General features: G+C 38.7%; 1 protein-coding gene across 1 annotated transcript; it reads left to right on the top strand.

The window, feature by feature from the left end:
• The first annotated feature begins 364 nt into the window (after positions 1-364).
• MtnC (Metallothionein C) lies at positions 365-817 on the top strand. Its single transcript, XM_017085820.4, has 2 exons — positions 365-525; positions 584-817. Exons 1-2 carry the CDS (start codon positions 501-503, stop codon positions 688-690), a joined length of 132 nt encoding a protein of 43 aa, XP_016941309.1. The 5' UTR covers positions 365-500; the 3' UTR covers positions 691-817.
• Positions 818-18,959: the final 18,142 nt, after the last annotated feature.

Raw genomic sequence — 18,959 nt, 5'->3', positions numbered from 1 at the left:
GACTGTTTTGAACAGCTTGCTAAATATGCTAACGATCCTCATCACTTTTTGGAAAATTTATTTTTTGACCAATTTTCTCAATTTTTGTAGGGGTTACATCACTTTTTTTCGAAAAATGGCAAAAATTAAACATTTTCAGGTTGAATTGCCAAACGATTGGAAATTTAGCAACGAGCTCAACGAGGTATGACATTGTTTTATTTGAGGTGATAAGAATAGGGTTTCATTCGATATCTTATCGCAATTTCATATATACGTAGCTGTTGTGACTGATAATGCATGGGGGTCTTAACTTGGTTTAAATTGGGTGCAGTCTGTAATTTGTGTTGATTTTGCGCACGTTTTTCCTTATTAATCAAAACAGAGTGCAAAAATTTTCACAAGGCCCTTCGTAGGTGGTCGTTTCTATAAATACGCAAGGCATAAACAAAGCTGACCACAAGCAAGTTAAAAGGTATTCAGCGAGTTCCAGAAAAAATCAAAATAAATATTTTCACACAATGGTTTGCAAAGGTTGCGGAGCTAGTGAGTGAAAAATTGAATATCTATTATCAAATAAAAGTTAAATAAAACCCTTTAACAGACTGCAAGTGCACTGACACCAAGTGCGGCGACAACTGCGCCTGCAATCAGGACTGCAAGTGCGTGTGCAAGAATGGACCCAAGGATCAGTGCTGCAAGACCAAGTAGATGGATGGATCGAAAAAATTAAAACCGATATATAAGATTTGGTATCTTTAAATAAGAAGGGATCCCAGCTGGATCTATGGATCGTATTAAAACCAATAAATAAAAGTAGGTCTCTCTAAACCTCAAAGCCTGAACGCATTTCACTTGCCCACATTGGAGGTGTCTGTCAGAAAATGATATTCGCTTAATTACAATTTGGTGTGCCATGCTAAAAATGTGCAAAACACACAAAACACACCCATTTCGAGGACAGATATTTACCATGGCATTATGGCGAGTGTGTGTGTGTGTGGCCCAGAGGCCAAGTCCTCTTCTGGCCAAGTGTTACACATTTGGCCAGGGTCGCATTGCCTTTCAAAATGCGCATTTATTGCATTTGTGGCGCGTGGCAGGCGGCCATCCAGTTGCAAAATTTATGCGGTCTCATTTGGAGCGGCGACGAGGACACAACTCGAAATTGTGACACTTGTAAGTGAGCGTGAAATAATTTCGCGCATTAAGTATACGCAACGGGGACCCACAACAATGCGGCTGCCATTAGGAGGAGTGCAATTGTTCAAGCAATTAATTAGCACTGTTCGCTGGGAAATAGCCACAAACGAAAAAAAAAACCAGAGAAAAGGAAGAAAATATGAAGACTTGGGCACTTAAGGACTTCTGCCACTCAGATTGCCTTCATAATAACCTCGGTGAAGTGAGTTTGCCGCCAAGGAAAACTCATGTTTCACTCCCAACAATGAACTTCCGAGGGCTGGGGGAAAAAATTCTAACCGCAAATTGCGGAAATGCCTGTCTGGCCCGTCTGCCTCTCTAATTGTCTGTACATAATTTGGGCAAACATTTTTAATTAAGTGCAATGCTCGACGTACATGGCTTGCTTTTTAATTCCACCATTAATCTTGCACGCCCTAGGGAGGTGTTCTCGAGCAGTTTGAGACTTGGCTTGAGCCTTTCGAGCACAATAAACATTTGCCACACAGTCTGTAAGTTTCTCCACAACTTTGTGGCCTGTTGTCTGCGGTTCAGATGGCTTTACTCTTTTTAAATGGTTATATTAACTGGATTGTATCGTTTGCCTTGCCTTCAGATGATGTACGGCCCTTAATTGGCCCTAAACTTTCGAAGTGCTCGCCATATAAGCAGACAAAATCTTAAACAAAGTCGGTTAATTATAAAATTGGCCCATGTCTAAGGCATGAACTTGTTGAGTTACTTTCAAAAGAGAATGAAAACTTGCACACTTTGGAGCCATCGTGGCTTTCTTATCGCCACGTTTTTGTTTTTCTTGTCTGCGGCACTCGTAACTTTGCCGCAAAATTGCTTGTTTCCGCTTCCGCCCCGCTTTAACCCTCCACTGGCCACTGATAGATGCCATTATGACCTACACTTGGGCATAAGTTTTCCCTCTTGGCCAAAGACGACGTTGTCGGGGCTGAAGCTGCTGGCAATTAAAGCCAATTATTTTGAAATAATTGTTTTAAGCAGATTTCTTGGGCGTTATTCTTTGTTATTTTATTTTGGTTCCTTTTTTTCCCCCTAATTGTTGGGCTGGGATTGTCGTGTTTTTTGGGGCCTAGCCTTTGGGGTTGACATTTGAGCTTGTGGTTCTTTAAAGCGTTTCGCATTTTCAATTTGCAATGCGAAAAGCTCGTTAAAATAATTTGTCACAGTATTCTGTTTAATTAAAAAGTTTCAAATGAATGTGCAATGCCATTAAATGATTCTTTCCAGCTTCTCTTTCTCGTTTCTGTGCTTTTCTGCATGCCTAAAAAACAATTAACCCAACTGCAGCGAAATGCATTTGCATGCGAGTCTGTATGTGGCCGAATTGTATAGGAAACTCGAAAAATTTCCATAGCTGGAAAAAGCGGGCAAAAAAAAACTGGCTTCGTGGAAAATGAAACAACATTTTAACATTGGCTTACATTTAATATTCTGACGTTTAAGCCTATTAACTGTGATTAAAAACGGACTGAAGACATTATCGTGCTCAATTAGGTTTTAGTACTCACGAATTTTGTTCATTAAATTAAGCCTAAATTCAAATTAAATATTTGTAAGCTTTGCTAATGCTTTTAATTTATACAATATATTGAATTATCAGTAAAATTAAATACATTTAGTAGCAAATTATTTGTTGAGTTAGCCTAATCATAGATTTATCCTGATATCTAAAGGGATTTGAAAAATTCAGTTTATAATTTTAGCTTTGCATTTCTAAGGATAATAAATTCATTAAAAAGAATAATTATAGCTACATTATTTTTTGTATAATTTATTTAATGTTTATGCTAAGATTAAATATTTTTTTGTCTGAATCTTGGAGTATCCATTCATTTTTCTTTCCGTTTTTTTGCGATTTAGTTTACTATTATCTAATGTATTCATTTTAGAGTGTGTACGATGTCTTTTCTGCATGTGCATTTCCCTACAATTTCATTTGCCAGCCCAAAAAACAGGAGCAAAAAATGTCCTATACAAAATTCGCAACAGCAGTGTTGAATGTCTCTATGTGTGTGTGTGTGCTGTGTATGTGTGTGTGGGTGAGCTGCACAATAAAATTTATTGTTGTAGTAGATATTGTTGTAAGCTCTTTGCATTTTGTGTGTGTTTGTCACCCACAATGTCCGTCAGGGGCTTCATTGTTCAGCCACATAATTAATTGTCGTAGTTTTCGGGTGTTAAATAATTAGAAAACAAGTTTTTCAGCTATTAATCACTCGGAGTACGCTGGAAAATGGTTTGGCTTTCCAGAATATTGTGGATCCAAACTGTGGTTCAATTTAATGGCCATCGCACTAAGCCTCAAATTAACCTCAACGCCCTATCAATGCAAGGGAAGAGATAGCCTCTAATGGGCTCCTTAAGCTCCAATTGTAACCCATTCTAAATCACAACATAATCCCATAATTTACATAAAACGAAGCCAAATCGCTGGGACAAGCATACAAAAAAGGTTGTGACCCCACAACAAAAAAAGGAAAAGAGAAAAAAATTCAAAAATACCATCCCTAGATTCCCCCACAAACACTGGGCTAACGCAATTTGCCCCACTCAAATATCATTATGTCATAAATTGATGTTGAATCCTTGTTCATTTATGAAATTTTCCCATTTTATTGTGTTTCCCTGTCTGTGTGTGGGTGTGTGTGTGAGCGCTTATAAAGTTCACAAGTTCGATTTTCCCAAGTGCTGCGGAAAGGTCGGAAAAGCTGAGTGAGTGGGTGTGCACGAATTTAAGTTTTTATGAGTGCCATCAGCATCAGCGTTATAGTCATCATTAGCATCATCATCATTATTCGATTGACCTTTATAATTGCCAAGGTAAGGCAAAGTATCCACTTTAAAGTGCGATCGATGAGGGTGCAAGCGGTGGAAATTTGCATGGCAAATGTCCTTTAAGCAGACAAAGAGATGATGCTAATGAAACGTCAATTATGTGCGACCGTTTACAAGTAGCGAAAGAAAATAGAACAAGTCTGAGTACGAGGAAAGGACATTCGGATACCTATTAAATTAAGAAGGTACTAGTTGTTAAAAGTCTATTTCATCTTATGTTTATATAGGTCTTAAGGTCTGTAGTCTAAAGATCCAGGTTACGGTTAGATGGAAAAAGGGACCCTATTTTAAAAACATGTAGGCAAAGCAAATTCAGCTCTTAGATGTTATGATATTAACAACTAAAACTGAACTGAACTAAAACTAAATTAAAGAATTTAAAACTATTTTTATCTATAGATATTTAGTGAAGTTGTTATATTTATATATCTATATGGTATTTTATATTACAAATAAAAGAGAATGGGTTTGTTTTGAACAAAAGTCAATTTCTTTAACCAACATAGAACATCTTAGTTTTGATATGGAATATATATTATCCGAACAGTTGTATTTGGTTATGTGGTATCCAGGATATGAATTGCTTTACTGATCGACGGTATCCCTTTTGACTCATTTGTAAACACAATTAATATACCCCTCCAACTTCAAGAATACCGGGTATAAAAAACGAGCACGTGACCAACTTTGTCAAGCGTTGAAGCATATCCAATTTAACCCTCAAATTGCTGCCATTATGACAGCATCAGGGGCATCAGCATCATCGGCGTGGCATGGAGAAGTGGAGGAGTGGCATCAGTAGACCCTCTGAGTTATTAGCGAATCGTGATTGGCATAAATCAATGCAGCGGGAACTGCGGGGGAAGTTGGATGGAAATGCACCTGCCGCAGACACTCGGCCCACTCAACTCACTGGCCACTCTTTTAGCCTAATGGGCTTCAAGGCAGTGTAAAATTTATGACTGCCATCCGTCTGCCATCCTTCCAATCCTCCCGCCATTCGCGAAGGTCCTTGTCGATGACATTGTTCTGCTGCGGGCTCACCCGTAATCCCACTTACATCAAGATGGATGCCGCTGATGTGCCATTTATGCTGAAATCGAAAGCATATCGATCACATTAACATAGAATAAAGAATAAAAACTTGAGGGCTTTGGCGCATTGCAGATTTGATTTGCATAGAGCGCTAGATTGTTAAGAAATGCAAATGCCCGGTTGGAATAACTCAGCTAAATAGTTGACCCAACGATCTATTTATGTACCCCCCCAAAACCCTCTGTTTTTCCCGCCACTTTGTATGACAAAATGCTGGACAAAGGATTTAATTAGTTTTTCTTTCATTTGCCATGGGAGCGATGGTGTAATTGCTTTCGAACAGATATCACGACACGCGAGAACATTTCGTGCACGAAACTCGGGCAAAAGCCAAATTGAAAATTAGAGGAAACGCTGCTGCTGCTCCCAGGAAAAAGTGACGACAGGATACGGTTGGATGGGATGGTATGGTATGGGATGGGATGGTATAGTATGGGATGGTATCTGATGGGGCAAAGGGAACAGAAGCAGCAGGATCCGCGGGACGGGGATGCCTTTTCTCTAATGAAATACTTGTGTCGTGCGCCTGTCGACATTATTAACAGCTTCCGAACTTTTGAATTTACGAACGGAGCCGGGGAACCGAAACGGGCTAAAAAGGGAGCGAAAATGGATTAAAAACTGCAATCGCCAGCGCCAGACACTCAAAGAGAAAATGTGAAAAGTGTGCTAATTTCCATTGAGAGCTGCACTGGAGCAGCAGCATCACAAAGGCTGCGCTTCAAAAGTGTTTAATTCAAATTGTGCACTGCCAAAATACACAGAACTTTAAACAGTAGTACTCAAAATGTAGAAAAACAATTGAATTGCACATTTTTTTAAAGTTAAGTGTCGTTTAATTTCTCATGAAATTCATCTAAATACCTACAATTTAGTTAGCCAAAGACAAAGATACATCCAAGATAAATATAAATATTTTTATTAAATATACAATTGCAAAAGGGATTCTAAATTTACAGATATATATTTATGTATAATAAATTATAATAAAAGGTAAGTAAATTCATTCCCCACTGAATAAATAATAATAAAAAAGACTTTGAAATGATAAAAGAAGTCGTAAACTTAATGAAAAAATGTGGCTAATTCTAGAATGCACGTCATGGTAAATTAAATGTAGCTTTTAAGACTAAACTAAGAGTTTTTCTTGACTAAAGCCATACTTTTCCATGTCAAATCAAACCTACAATATAATAAAGCTGTTCCATCGTTTTTAGACCTTACCAACATAATCTTTTTTCCTAAGTGAGTAAAGTTCTGACCATGGCCGGAAAAGTAGCTGCTGTTTGGTTGTTTCCTGTTTGGTTGAGTCAAGTGCACCAGCAGGAGTCGCAGTCAGTTTATTTATACCCACAACCACTGGGTTCTGCCCGGGATTCGGTGGTGCAAGTGGTGCAGTTGTGCAGTTGGGTAGTGGGTTTAGGATCGCATCGAATAAGTCGCTGCCTTGGCGACAGGAAGCCAATTTATGTGCTTTGTGTGCATTTTTGTTTGAGTTTGCTATATTTTTTATTGGCAGCACAATTTATTCACGAATATGGTTGCACCAGCCAAAAGCCTCACTCTATACGAGTGCGGGTGATGTTTATTGTATAAAGGATATATGGTATTGCTGGTGCTACAAAGAAGTGCATTTTTCATGTGCATTTACTCCGACTAGTTTGTTTTGAGTTTTGATATATGCAGGCCTTTAGTGGAAGCATTATCTGTTTTTTTGTACTTGGGGAAGGTCTAATTTAAGGAAATTATGAATATTTAAGTGGCTTAAAATGCAAGTTTCGATATTGTAAGCTTTGATATACTGATTACAATATAGAAGCTTTAAGTTACTTTGAGATTGTAGATTGTAGTTGATGAATTGTAATCAGAATTGTTGAGATATTGTGATATTAAATAAATATATATAGTTGTAATTTGCTATTAGATGGAGACGAAATGAATTATCTTCCAAATTTTTTAACCATTTATTTTTTATATAATAGAGTCCTGCTTTGATTCAGTGTACTTAAATCAGATTTCGACAACTTTGAACCATTGAGTATCTCAACCTAAGAATGACAGAAGATCGTCTGGATTGTGCATTTTTCATCCTCCCTGTTGGGCTTATTTTCACTCCGCATATGAGCAATTTCCGATTGAGCGACAAAGGACCCTGAATCGGTTGTATAAATCGCCCATTCGCTTTAAAGGGACCCTGCTGACATTCCGATGGGAAGTACCTTTGGCATTTTCCGAAGTCAACATGCAATATTTGTCGTTTCTCGTTGGCTGGTCCTTTTTGGCATTGTTGTGTGCGAAGCTTTTAAAAGTTAATAAATCCTTTTAACTTATTCCATATTTCAATGCCGCTGCTGTGGCGGCTGTGCGCCAGCCTTTTCGCATTTTCAGTCGCTTAAATCGAGAAAAATGCCAGACAACCATGTGAGTTTTCTCTAGCGCTTGGTATCAATGGGAGTACGAATACGAATACGGATACGAATACTGGCTGAATGAAAGCAATTGTGTTTATTGAACAACATTATTCAAATGGAGATTATGAAGCTGTATTGTCAGCTCGATTTGTTCAACTCGGCGAGGAGCAAGGCATCATTCATATCAGTTTATTGTGACAAACAGGACTCATCATTAAAGTTTCTATCTATTTCAATTTCTATTTCAATCGGCTGGCCTACTATTTGTATTTAGATGGGGGGAAACTGACACTGTACATAGTGACCCATAATATATCATTGCCATTGTCAAGCCTTGTCTTCCATTTGCGACTTACATTTCTCGAATATTGCGTTATTTTTCCGTTTCAGGCCTTAAGTTTTTTTGATTTGTTGTGGCAACGAACATTTATATTCCTTCTCGTTTCGTTGTGCGGCCTTTTAACGATTCATTTTTTATAAGAGAGAAAGCGCCGACTTACAGTAAGCTCGGATTCCTTTCAGGACTGGCCCTCCCTATCGCCATGTATTTTTATTATTTATTATCCGTTTTAAATCCCAGCTAAAGATCATTATACACATCAGTGCGTCCGATTGTGAGAATCGCAGCTACTTCTGATTTTCTGATTTCTTGTTTTCGACGTTTTGCCAGCCTCCTTAGTTGGATTCGCCAGCCCCCCTTCCACCGTCAGCCCCTGGAAATTCCGAAATTCCCCCCCCCAAGCCCAAGCAGTTCGCAAGTTTTCACCAGAAAAAAAAGGGAAAGGGGGGAAGGACGCACAAGCGCAAAACGAGGCTGGCAAGGAAAACGATTTAACTGAAAATTGAGGTTGAACTTAATCATAAATCAATGCTAATGATGCTAAAATGCTAGAAAATTTCCTACCCATCCGGGGATGCCACTTGGAGTGGATATCACTGGCCGGGAGGTTGGAGGTTGGAGATTGCCGAGGATTTGCCGAGCTGGCATTTGCCAAGAAGCCGCCCACGTCCTCGTCCTTTGGCCACTTGGCAGATGTCTGACTGTCATTTATTACAATTGCTTTGACTTTTGTTAGTTTGTTGTCGCTGGCGTTTTTTATTATGCATCTCATTGCCGGATATCCAGAATCTCTGGGGAGTGGCCTCTCTGCCTCGGAAAGTGGCCCCTCTGAAATTTGTAATCAGTTTTTTGATACCACAGCCCGCATTCATTTTCGGGGAACCCAAAAAAATAGGGGGTTTCCAAAAGCTTAAGGACAAGGACAACTTGTTTACTGAAATTGACAACCATCAATAGATAGATTGCAATGATATCTATTATAGTTCTATTGTTTTGGGTATTGCATTTAATCCTGTTTTCTAAGATACACAAAAAATATTGTTTATAAAAAGAAAACCTACATTTGTATAGCCCTTTTTTAGTGGGTTTCCAAAAGTGATGAAAATGGTGGCCATCAATAGATAGATTTGCATTGGGCGATCAGTCAATATTCTATTGTATTAGGTGTTGTATTTAATCGTATTTTTTAAGATAGCAAAATAACTTTCTTTCCAAAAAGTATCGCCACATTTTTATAGCACTTCTTTTTTATTAGACAATATTTTCCATAAATCTCAAGGCGATGACGGGAGTTATTGAACCCGACTTTCAAATTTACTCAACGGTTAAGAAGGATCTCCCACTCCTGTCTAGCCAATATCCGTCGGCCAATACCCGTATCCTTTTTAATATACCTTTGGCCAAACAAAGCTCAGGACTGATAGCTCGTTAAAGTGACGCCATAAAAGGAGCGCGTAATGTGACGCCCGAGAATTGCAAAATTCATGAAGGCAATGCGGAGAAGCTTCAGGTTAAGAAAGATCCCATTTCGGAATGTTGAAAAATGAGTACTCTATTAAATGGTAATCTATGTAAGTAAATATAATATGAATAAAATATGTTCTAGTAACTTTTAGAACATTTTGGTTGGAATATCTTGTTCCAATAATTCTTTCAATTTAACAATCTTCTTGTGACATTCCTCGACATTCATTGGTTAGCTGATGTATTCATACAAAAGGGCATACTACATGCTGATATATTCAAAGCACTTTAAGTCATTTATATTTCGATAAAAGTGTTTATGCAAATCTTGTAAAACGTAATCGTAAAGCGGACGAAGAACCGCCAACGATACGAAAGCCAATGTCGAGCCTTAAAGCGCATTACGAGCGCCGCTGGCAGATCGGGAAAAGCGGGGGGAAAACGGAGGAAAAACCTGGGGAAAACCAGGGGGAAAGCGTGCGAGAGGAATGGCATCCGAGTTGTAAAAATTGAAATAAATGTATGCTGGGACCCACACCGACATATTGTATGCAAAAACGCGGCCGTGTGCGTGTGTATCTGTGGCATAAGTTATGCCTCGCTGGTGGCCAAATGGACAGGGGGTGGCTGCCACGCCCCTTCCACCTCTCATGCCCTTCTGACCTCAGGCCCAACCACAATGGAACCAGAAATTTTTGCAAATAGAAAATTGAGTTAGCAGCTCTCACCCCCAAAAAAATAAAGAAAAAACAACAGAAAAACAAATGCGTGAGGTGGCTGAGGTGCGTTGAATTTGTGGAAATTGCCTTTTTACGAGCATATTAGCATGCGTGTGTGCGTCGCGTGTGCACTGAAAAAATACTTACATATAAAACTCAAGGCCCTTTTCCGTTTCCGCTGTGCGTGTTTCGTCGGCAGATCCATATAATTAAGATCTTTGATTTCGTTCATAAAACTATAACTCAAGCATGTTAGGATTGGTCAAAAAAAAATAGGCTCAAAGGAAAGTACTTTATTAATTCAAAGATAAGGAAGTATGTGGAATATTGTTGGAATTCTAAAAAGGATGGTCATTTCTAACAAATTTTAGAAAAAATAATTTTAGAGAAACATTTTATATATAGCTTGTCATATTTTTTTAAATACCTCTTTAAAACTGAGACACATGTTTATGTATAAGAAAAAGGGTTTTAAATTTTCCTAAAATACAATTCAATAATAATAACCACAAATTATGTTCTTGGTTTTTCAATTAATTCAGACCCAAATAATGATATGGAAAATATAATACTGCAAAAAATCAGAAAATTATATATTAGATTAAGAAAAAGAACACCTTTTTTAAAACAGGTATTTTTTTCCGTGTAGTCATTTGCATTCTTTTGTGTGTGTGAGTGTGGGACCGCGGCTAATGTGTCCCCAGTGAATGAAGCGGACCCTTCAGGCCACTGGTTTGTCCCACCCAGGCCCTTCCTTTCACCCCCTGAAAGTCTTCTTGTGCCGCAGATAAATCAATTTACTTTCATTTTATTTGCATGCATAAAATTTGTGTGGAGTACAAGCATGTGGGTATACGAATGTGGCATGCATTCACAAATTTTAAAATGATTTTCTAAATCTTTTGTCCTACGTTTCACCTTCTGTGCAATTCAAATTGGCTTTCCAAATTACAGCTAGCCCGCAGGAATTTTCGAAATTCATTTGGAACACCCTTATTGGTACATAATTATTCAATTTGAAGCACTCGTTCATTCGGCCAGTGAATCAATTTCATTTGGCCATTTAGGCCACGCTTTTGTGCTCACCTGGATACCCGTGTACCCTTTCCACCTGTTTGAGTGATGATGGGAAAGCTAACAAAACATTTTCCAATTCATTGGGTTTTACAGTTGCCATCCATTGGCGGCATCAGTGATTTGGGATTGTTGTCGCCCCTTCTGCCATTTTGCGAGATATCAATGGGATCCCGAGTTGTACTCTTTGTCACGTACGTCAGATGGGTATATGTGTGTGTGTTTGGGAAAGTGTGTGTGTGTGCGTGTGTGTGAGTGAGAGACGTCAACAAATGTCAACATGCGATTTGTCAAATTGTTGAGAAATCTATACATAAGTGCTAGGACGCAGCGGCTTCCTGCAGAGTTGGTCGAGCGTAAGAATGAAATTAGATTGACATTTGATACATTTCCTTATTTCCATTCTTTTTTTGCGTATGCCTAGCAAGACAGATTTGCCTATAGCCTATAGCCCCCGTCCCCGGATCACTGTCACCTTAAATCCCCGGCAGTCTGTCAGTGAGAGCCACCTGGGGGAATATGCATACTTATCCGAACAGTCGAAAATACACACATGCCTCAATATAAGGCAAGTGGCTGACATGTTTTCGATTTCTCGGGTAAACAAAGAGCACAACAAATCACTAAAGTGAAAAGTGTTCACCAAAATGCGAGCGACAAAAAACTAAAACATGAAAAACAATTTACAATTGACATGTAAATAAGCGTTGGGCAAGGTGGGGTAAAAGGAATTCGAAGATTTTGGGGGAAGTTTCCTGGCAACGCAGCTGGCATTAAAGTGTACTTCCTCTACAATTCCTTTAGTCTTTCATATACATTTTTATAATGTTCTTACCTGCTATATTACCAGATAATATCTTTAAATGTTAGAACGATTGTTACCAAATAAGTTGCCAAAAGGAAGCCTTTAAAGTCGTATGTTAACCTCAACCTCCTCTATTAAACTACTAAACATTATAAAATTGTATTTATTTAAATTTATTGGTGTAAGATTATCTAAATTCCCTGTTAATGACACATAATCCTATTTGTTTAGCTGTAATTCAATCTGTCTTTAATTAAATAAAGCAATTTAAAACTCAATGAAAGTCAGAAGCAGCAAAATCCAATTATTGGCTAAACAGTGTTACACTTTAAAGTGTTGCACATTTAAATTCAAAATATATTTGCCTTGTTTTACCCCAAGAACATTTTTGTGGCACATTAAATAAGTCTTGAAATGTTTATAGCTTAAGGAAAGTTTTCAGTTCATGTTACACAAAATGTAACATTTATGGAAAAGGAAAGAGTAAATGGCTTAATAAAATGTAATTGAATGTTTGAATTTCGCCAGACATCGATTTAATAAAAAGGAGTTGTTGAAAATGTAAAAAGAAAGAGGCAATTCTCATTTGAATATTTAATAAATGATTGGCTATATTAGTCTACCTTTTTTCGGTTGCCAATAGTTCGGCAGACCGGCTAATGAGGCGCTTTGGGAGACCCCAACACGTTTTGGCACTCAAATATTTATGCGCATCTTTGGCGACATAAAATATTTAAACACATCATCACCATGCACTCTGTCAACACTTTCGCCGCCCTTGCCGCGCATAAATTTTGACCTTAGCTTCCATTTTGGCCCGGCTTTCTTTGACAGCATCAATCTGGGCGGGAAAGCCATCGGCAAAGTGCACCCAGCCACCGAACCGACCGCCACTCCGGATTTTGACTGCTGGCAGCTTGACAGTTTCTTGCCTAAAACCTGCAACACGCCGCGCTTCATTTTTCTTCATTTAGCCTCCTGCTGGCACAACAGCTTGAGTGCAGGCGCCTCTGATTTATCTGCCAGTCAGCTTATAAATATTTCAAGTGCTTGCATTTTAGTGCACGTGTGCCGCATTATCATCATTGGCCTGGCCAAAAGATTGCTGGCCGAGGAGCGTCGGGCATGCTCTTAATATGCAACGAAATTTTCCTGGTCCGGAGTGGCTGGGCTGGCTGAGATTTTCGCCCTCTAAGACACATGCCAGCTGTTTAGAAGGGGCGGGCGAAAAAGCTGCATTTTATGCACTTTGAACTATGCCACACGGCAAAAAATTATAAATCTAGTTAGGCTTCAAAGTTTGACATAATAGCTTAATAGATATTTTCGAACCACCTTAGAACACGTTTATGTTTTAACCTTAAAAGGATTATTTGTTATTCAATCAGGTATGAGACTTCAATAGAGTTTCGGAACCATTTATAAAAGTGCCTAAAAGTATGCAGTGAAAAAAGTTCCTTCAGAATGTATCTTGCGGATTTTCTGAATGAAATATTTTGTTGCATACTTTTAGACACCTGAATAAAAGAAACGGAAACTGCAGTGGAAAAAAATTCACTAACGCTTTTTAATTTCAACAATAAAATCATTTTCGTCAGGCTTAAATGTTTTTCTATAAAATTACTTTTATTTAATATATTAAACAATGAAATTTCTTTTAGTGCAGTAGAAGTTTAGTTCAGGCCACTCCATCAGGGTTTAAACTTTATCTGGCGTTGGTCTTAACTTTGATTGTTTTGTGATTGGTTCATTATTTGCAGTTATCTTTGTGGGTGGCTCTTTACTGCCATTTGCCGAGGTGACTTAAACTAATTAAAATATCCCACAAAGCCAAAGCATCTTTAAAATGCCATCAACAACATATTGCCATGTGAGATGTGAGTGTGTGTGAGTGTGTTGTGCCGAGCAAGTTTACTTTATGGTTGAGGTAATTTAAAGGCACACAGACACAGGGACACGAGAGTACAACAACGTGGGCAATATTAACTAACGCACACACGTACGGACTAAATGAAATTCATGGCATATGTGCGTGCGTTCCATGCGTGTGAGTATCTGTGTGTGTGATGAGTATCTGAGTGTGTGTGTGCGGTGTGACTGTGCTGGTGTGAAGCGACATGCATGGCATGGTGATACGATAGCATCTCTGGGCAGCCCGAGTTCCCTCTTCTCTAACAGCCAACAGCTACTTTTGCCTGGCCGTGCCAGAAAGTGCTTTCTCCTCCGGCCACTCTCTCTCTCTCTTTCGCCTTTTTTAGTTAGACATTTTTTAGAAATTCCTCTGCCGCCGCAGGCCAAATGAGATTTAAAGATGGGATAAGGCTGGGAGACACACACAATTATGGCACTTTCTGCACTAAGTTCTGGCCGCACACACTTGGCCCGGTTTGCTTTTTGTTTCACTCGTTTTACGTTTTTTGGCTTTTTACTGGTCTGACTTTTTAGCATATTTCCCTTAGCATATTTTTATTTGTAGCATTTATAAGTGAATAAATGCGCGCATTTAAATGCCACTTCCTGGCCCGGTCCAGCAAGGATTTTGGCCTGGTCTGGTGTGGTTTGGTCTGGTCTGGTCTGGTTTGGTTTGGTCTGGTCTGGTCTGGGAATCATCGAGCCTCATTACGTATGCAGTGGAAATTTTTTCCTGCTCCTGCCGCTCCTGCTCAGCATTTTATGCACGTCTTGCCAATTTATAAATCATTTTTGTTTGTCTGTTTGCATTTAGCCTGTTTGCTGCCGTCTGTGTGTTTGGACTTGGACATGGTGGGCTACGTGGCGTATACGTAATGCTTGCCACTTGCATATGTTCGCTTAGTTTTATTTCGGCTCACTTTATGCCCCCTCCCTCTCATTTGGCCTATACATTATGATTTATTTTAATCATGATGCTAAATGATTCTTTTCGGGGATCATCTTTCATTTTTATGACCTCTGACAAAATTATTTTCTTGTATATTCCCAGGTTTGTAATATCAATAAAACTCACGCACTAATAAATCATAACGGTAGCGGCTTATTACCATGGCGAAATGAGCCAAGACAAAGGTGAATCTTTGAGATACGCACTCGAGAGCAGAGATACAAACAGGAATTGCGAGGATACTTGGTGGGTTGAGTGGCCGGACGGTTTGTATTTTGACGAGTTTCGGCCAGACTAAAAGCATTTCCGTGTCTCTGTATTAGATTTTCGTGTTGTTTTATTGAATTGTTCGTTTCTTTTGAACACAACGAGCTTTCTCTGTCGCCGGCCACATCTCTCGGATATAATGCTGCCCCTCAACGTGGTTCATTCGGCCGGCAAATGACCCGCATATGTCTCTCCGGAGTCCGGGCCGCCGGACTTTGGAATAATGTCCGTCTTGAAGGACATTGAATAACACGCAACACTTGAGCGGACACATCCGACTGGATTTCAATCTTGTGTGAATATGGATGGACTCGGCCCCAAAAACAGCTGGCCATCGAGATACGGAGAGATGGTCAGGGGTCAGGGGTTCCAGTGGTGTTGCTTCGATGGTGCCACAAGTGCGCTTGTTGTCCGCTTGTTGCGCACTGAATTATTTATTAGGCATGTGTTCTCCTGTTTTTGCACTAAGTGTCATTTTGTTGGCCAACAGAATTTGCCTTGTTTCGTTCCGGTTTTGTGTCTGTCCCTCAAACACTATGCCTGAATCCTGCTTCATTCCTCTGGCAGACAAAGTGTGTCAAAGTGCTTGAATATTTTATAAGGCCGTTCAAAATGATGCACACAAATAAAATAAGAAAAGCCGAGAACAGCAGCCGTGAGAAGGAATATAGGAATACCAAAATTGATTTAAAGTTGAGCTCTGCTGGCCGTAATTAAACTGGAGATTTGCATAATTTGATTTGCGCCGAAAAAGTAGCAGTAGGGAATTTACAAATGAAGTGAGAAATATAATAAACCAGCATACAGCCTAGTGGCCTGACTTTTGTTCTGCCAATTCTGTTTCTCCCTCGACTTTGGCCAAAAAATCAAGTGAAAAACACATTCCCAAAGTTGCCAGAAAAAATGTGCAAAATTTGCACTCCTCCAAGATTTCATATTTGAGCTCTGGCTCGAACCGAAGCCCAGGCACAGGAATGCAATCAATTTGCAAATTTTCGCTACTTTGCCGCGTTTGCAAATGCTCGAGTATTTGGCTCCTTAGCAGTTTTTCTTACGTTCATACATATATTGGAGCACATACATTTTTTGTTCCCATTCCGCCTCTATTATTTTCCCCATCGCATTGCCATCTATTTTGTGTTATTTCTGCACTTGGCTGCTTGTCTGGCGCGCATCGAACGCTGAGCCTGAGCCTGTCTATCTGTCTTCGATGATGCACGGGAAAAAATATCTCTGAAGTTGGGAAAATACTGGGTAATCTTATGTAAAATAAAGCAGTTTACACAATTCAAACATACCTAACGAAAAAATTCCAGAAAATGTAAGGCTTACGATATAAAAGACAGACTTCTATAGAGACTACAGATGTGGAGTTCGAGTTCGAGGATTGGATATTCGACTGCAGCTTGACCCATTAAGCATATATTATAAAGATCAAATTTATCTAGTCCTTATTAAAAACTAATCAAATATTATAGATTTTGCTTATTGAGGACATATGAAATACAGTACCAGAAAAAAGCTAGAACATGTAAACTATGGAGCATTTTATTTTATTATTCCCTTTAACTTATGAAGATAAAATTTGAATTTATATAAATGTATTAATATGATGTAGAAAAAGTATATTATTTAAAAGAATTATTCGAATTTTGAATTTAGTTACTGAACTTACCACTGATTTTATTTTATTATTTTAGGTAGTTTTATTTTTTATACTCCAAAAGAAAGTAATATATTTTTATCCTCAGTGCACCCTTTTCCCATTTTTGCAGCCCTGCTTTTTGTTCCTTGGGGAAGCGCGTTATGCAAATGCAGCTCCCCAGCGTCCTGGCCATGTTTTGTTGCATTCGCCGGGGCCAAAGGTGCTGGTTCGCTGGTTCGCTGGCTTTTTGGCAAATGGCGTAAAAATAGTTCACAGTCCGCCAGAGCAATCGAAGCCATCAAAAAGGGCTCACTGATCATTGGCGCGGTGGTGCAAGGGGGTTGAAAATGCACTAATGAAAACTAGAACTCGGATTTCGCACTTTCCTGGAATATACCTCTATATGCATGGCTTCTTTTTCTCCAAGAGCCGGGACTCGAGCATTTTTCGCTTACATTTGCCATGTGCCATGTGTAAAATCGACAAATAATGGATGCCTCTGCTGGCAAAGCGCATTTGAATATCAATTCAATTGAATTCTTTGTGCCGTGGCTGAGGCGAGGCTGATTCTGAAGTTGAGGCGTCTCCAGCTGAGGATGCTGTGGTGCATATTTCCTTGTGGCCGTGGCTCCTTCTTCGGCATCCTGGCAATATACATTCCCCACAGCGTTATGCAAAGGAATTCGTAATGTGGCAATGGGTTTTGTGCCAGTGAGGGTGTGTGTTCGCCACCTTATGTGCAATAAATTGCAGCGAAAAATGCTGCATACTTTCAGGCCAGTCGACAGGAATTTCAACTGAACTTTAAGTCGTCTTCTTTTTTGGCGGTCGATGTCAGGCAATTAATGAAATTTTTCATTCATCAATAACAAAAGTAGTAAATATTAATACGCAGTGAGAGTCAATAAAGTCAATATTTTATATTACATATCCATTTGCCAAAGTATCCATCACAAATCATTCTAAACTATTTTTCAAAATGCTATTTATATATTTTTTGGTATCAAATTCTGTTTGATAAAAATATGTTTTATGTTGTTTTGTGAGTGAATATATTTTCCTTTGAGTGATTTACGGATTTGCATACTAAACCCAGATGAAAAAGTGCCATTAATTAGCCTAGTTCAAATCAACCAACACATTGCACTCACTTCTCTGTAAGCCTGCTATTTCTGTGTATATTCGAAATAAATTATTCTGCTCACTCATCAGCATTTTGCGCTGTTATAAACACGTTTTTAATTAAAATTGCAAAAACAGGCAGAACATAGATGCGGCAATAAAGGCAAACGGCAGGCATGTGTGTGAGTTTGAGTGGGTGCTGTGGTGGGGGAAAAAATATGATGGCAGCAACTTCAATTAGCACAAAATAAAAGGCAATTCCAAGTAGAACAAAGCCAGCAGCGGCAACAAAGTCACAAACAGACAGAGGCCCACTTTCCCCAGCAGAAAGAGATGGGGCGATCTGGAGCGAGAGAGAGGGCACCACTGGAGCGCACAAAAGGCGCAACAGTTTTAGCAATAAAATGGCAAACACGTAATCATCGCCGCCTGATAAATGTGCGTGCAACAACAGCCATGACTACTCCTGTACAGTGAGAAAAATAGGGCATGACTCTATTTCTTGAATCACAACTTAATTATATATAAGAAGTGCATTTGTTTCTAATTTTTTAAGGCTCCATTCGAATCTTTTCTTGAACTTCTTTTCTAGGGTTTCATCCTTAAAATTAAAGGTATAGTTAGCAATATAAAATAGACTGTTTTCTTATAAACTGTTTTGTTATACCAAACAATTTTATTTATTTTTGATTTTATAAGTCTCTATTCAAATCTTTTCCTGAACTTCTTATAAAGGGGGTTCCTAAGAGTTATAACAGTATATATATATATAAGCCCTTGCCAAAAACTCGTTGTTATTTTATATTTTAAATTATAATATTATATTTAAAATAACTGAAAAATAAGATTTACGTAAGAATATTGTTTCATTATATTTTTTCGGAAAGATGAGGAACTATATGACTATACCATCTGTAATACCTACTGTTTTTAATATAATTTGAATACCTTCTTATAAAGAAAAAACCCTCAACTAAGCTCCAGCTTATTCCTCTAAATTACCATATCAATAACAATTTTGTATGACCCATTTCTCTTTGTGTTTCTGCACGAGCCATACAAGCATAGCTCACATCATCGACCTTCAGCGTTTGCACCATATTAATGAACTGGCAAGCCCGCATCGCG

The sequence above is a fragment of the Drosophila suzukii genome, chromosome 3 (assembly GCF_043229965.1).
Source record: "Drosophila suzukii chromosome 3, CBGP_Dsuzu_IsoJpt1.0, whole genome shotgun sequence".
Lineage (NCBI taxonomy): Eukaryota > Metazoa > Arthropoda > Insecta > Diptera > Drosophilidae > Drosophila > Drosophila suzukii.
Note: the sequence above shows the minus strand (reverse complement) of the source record. Positions and strands in the feature narration are given on the sequence as shown.

Excerpts from the sequence above, each read along its gene's own strand:
- MtnC (XM_017085820.4), top strand. The coding sequence starts at position 501 with ATGGTTTGCAAAGGTTGCGGAGCTA. Across the intron at positions 526-583 it reads TTGCAAAGGTTGCGGAGCTA|ACTGCAAGTGCACTGACACC; the intron begins GTGAGTGAAAAA and ends ACCCTTTAACAG.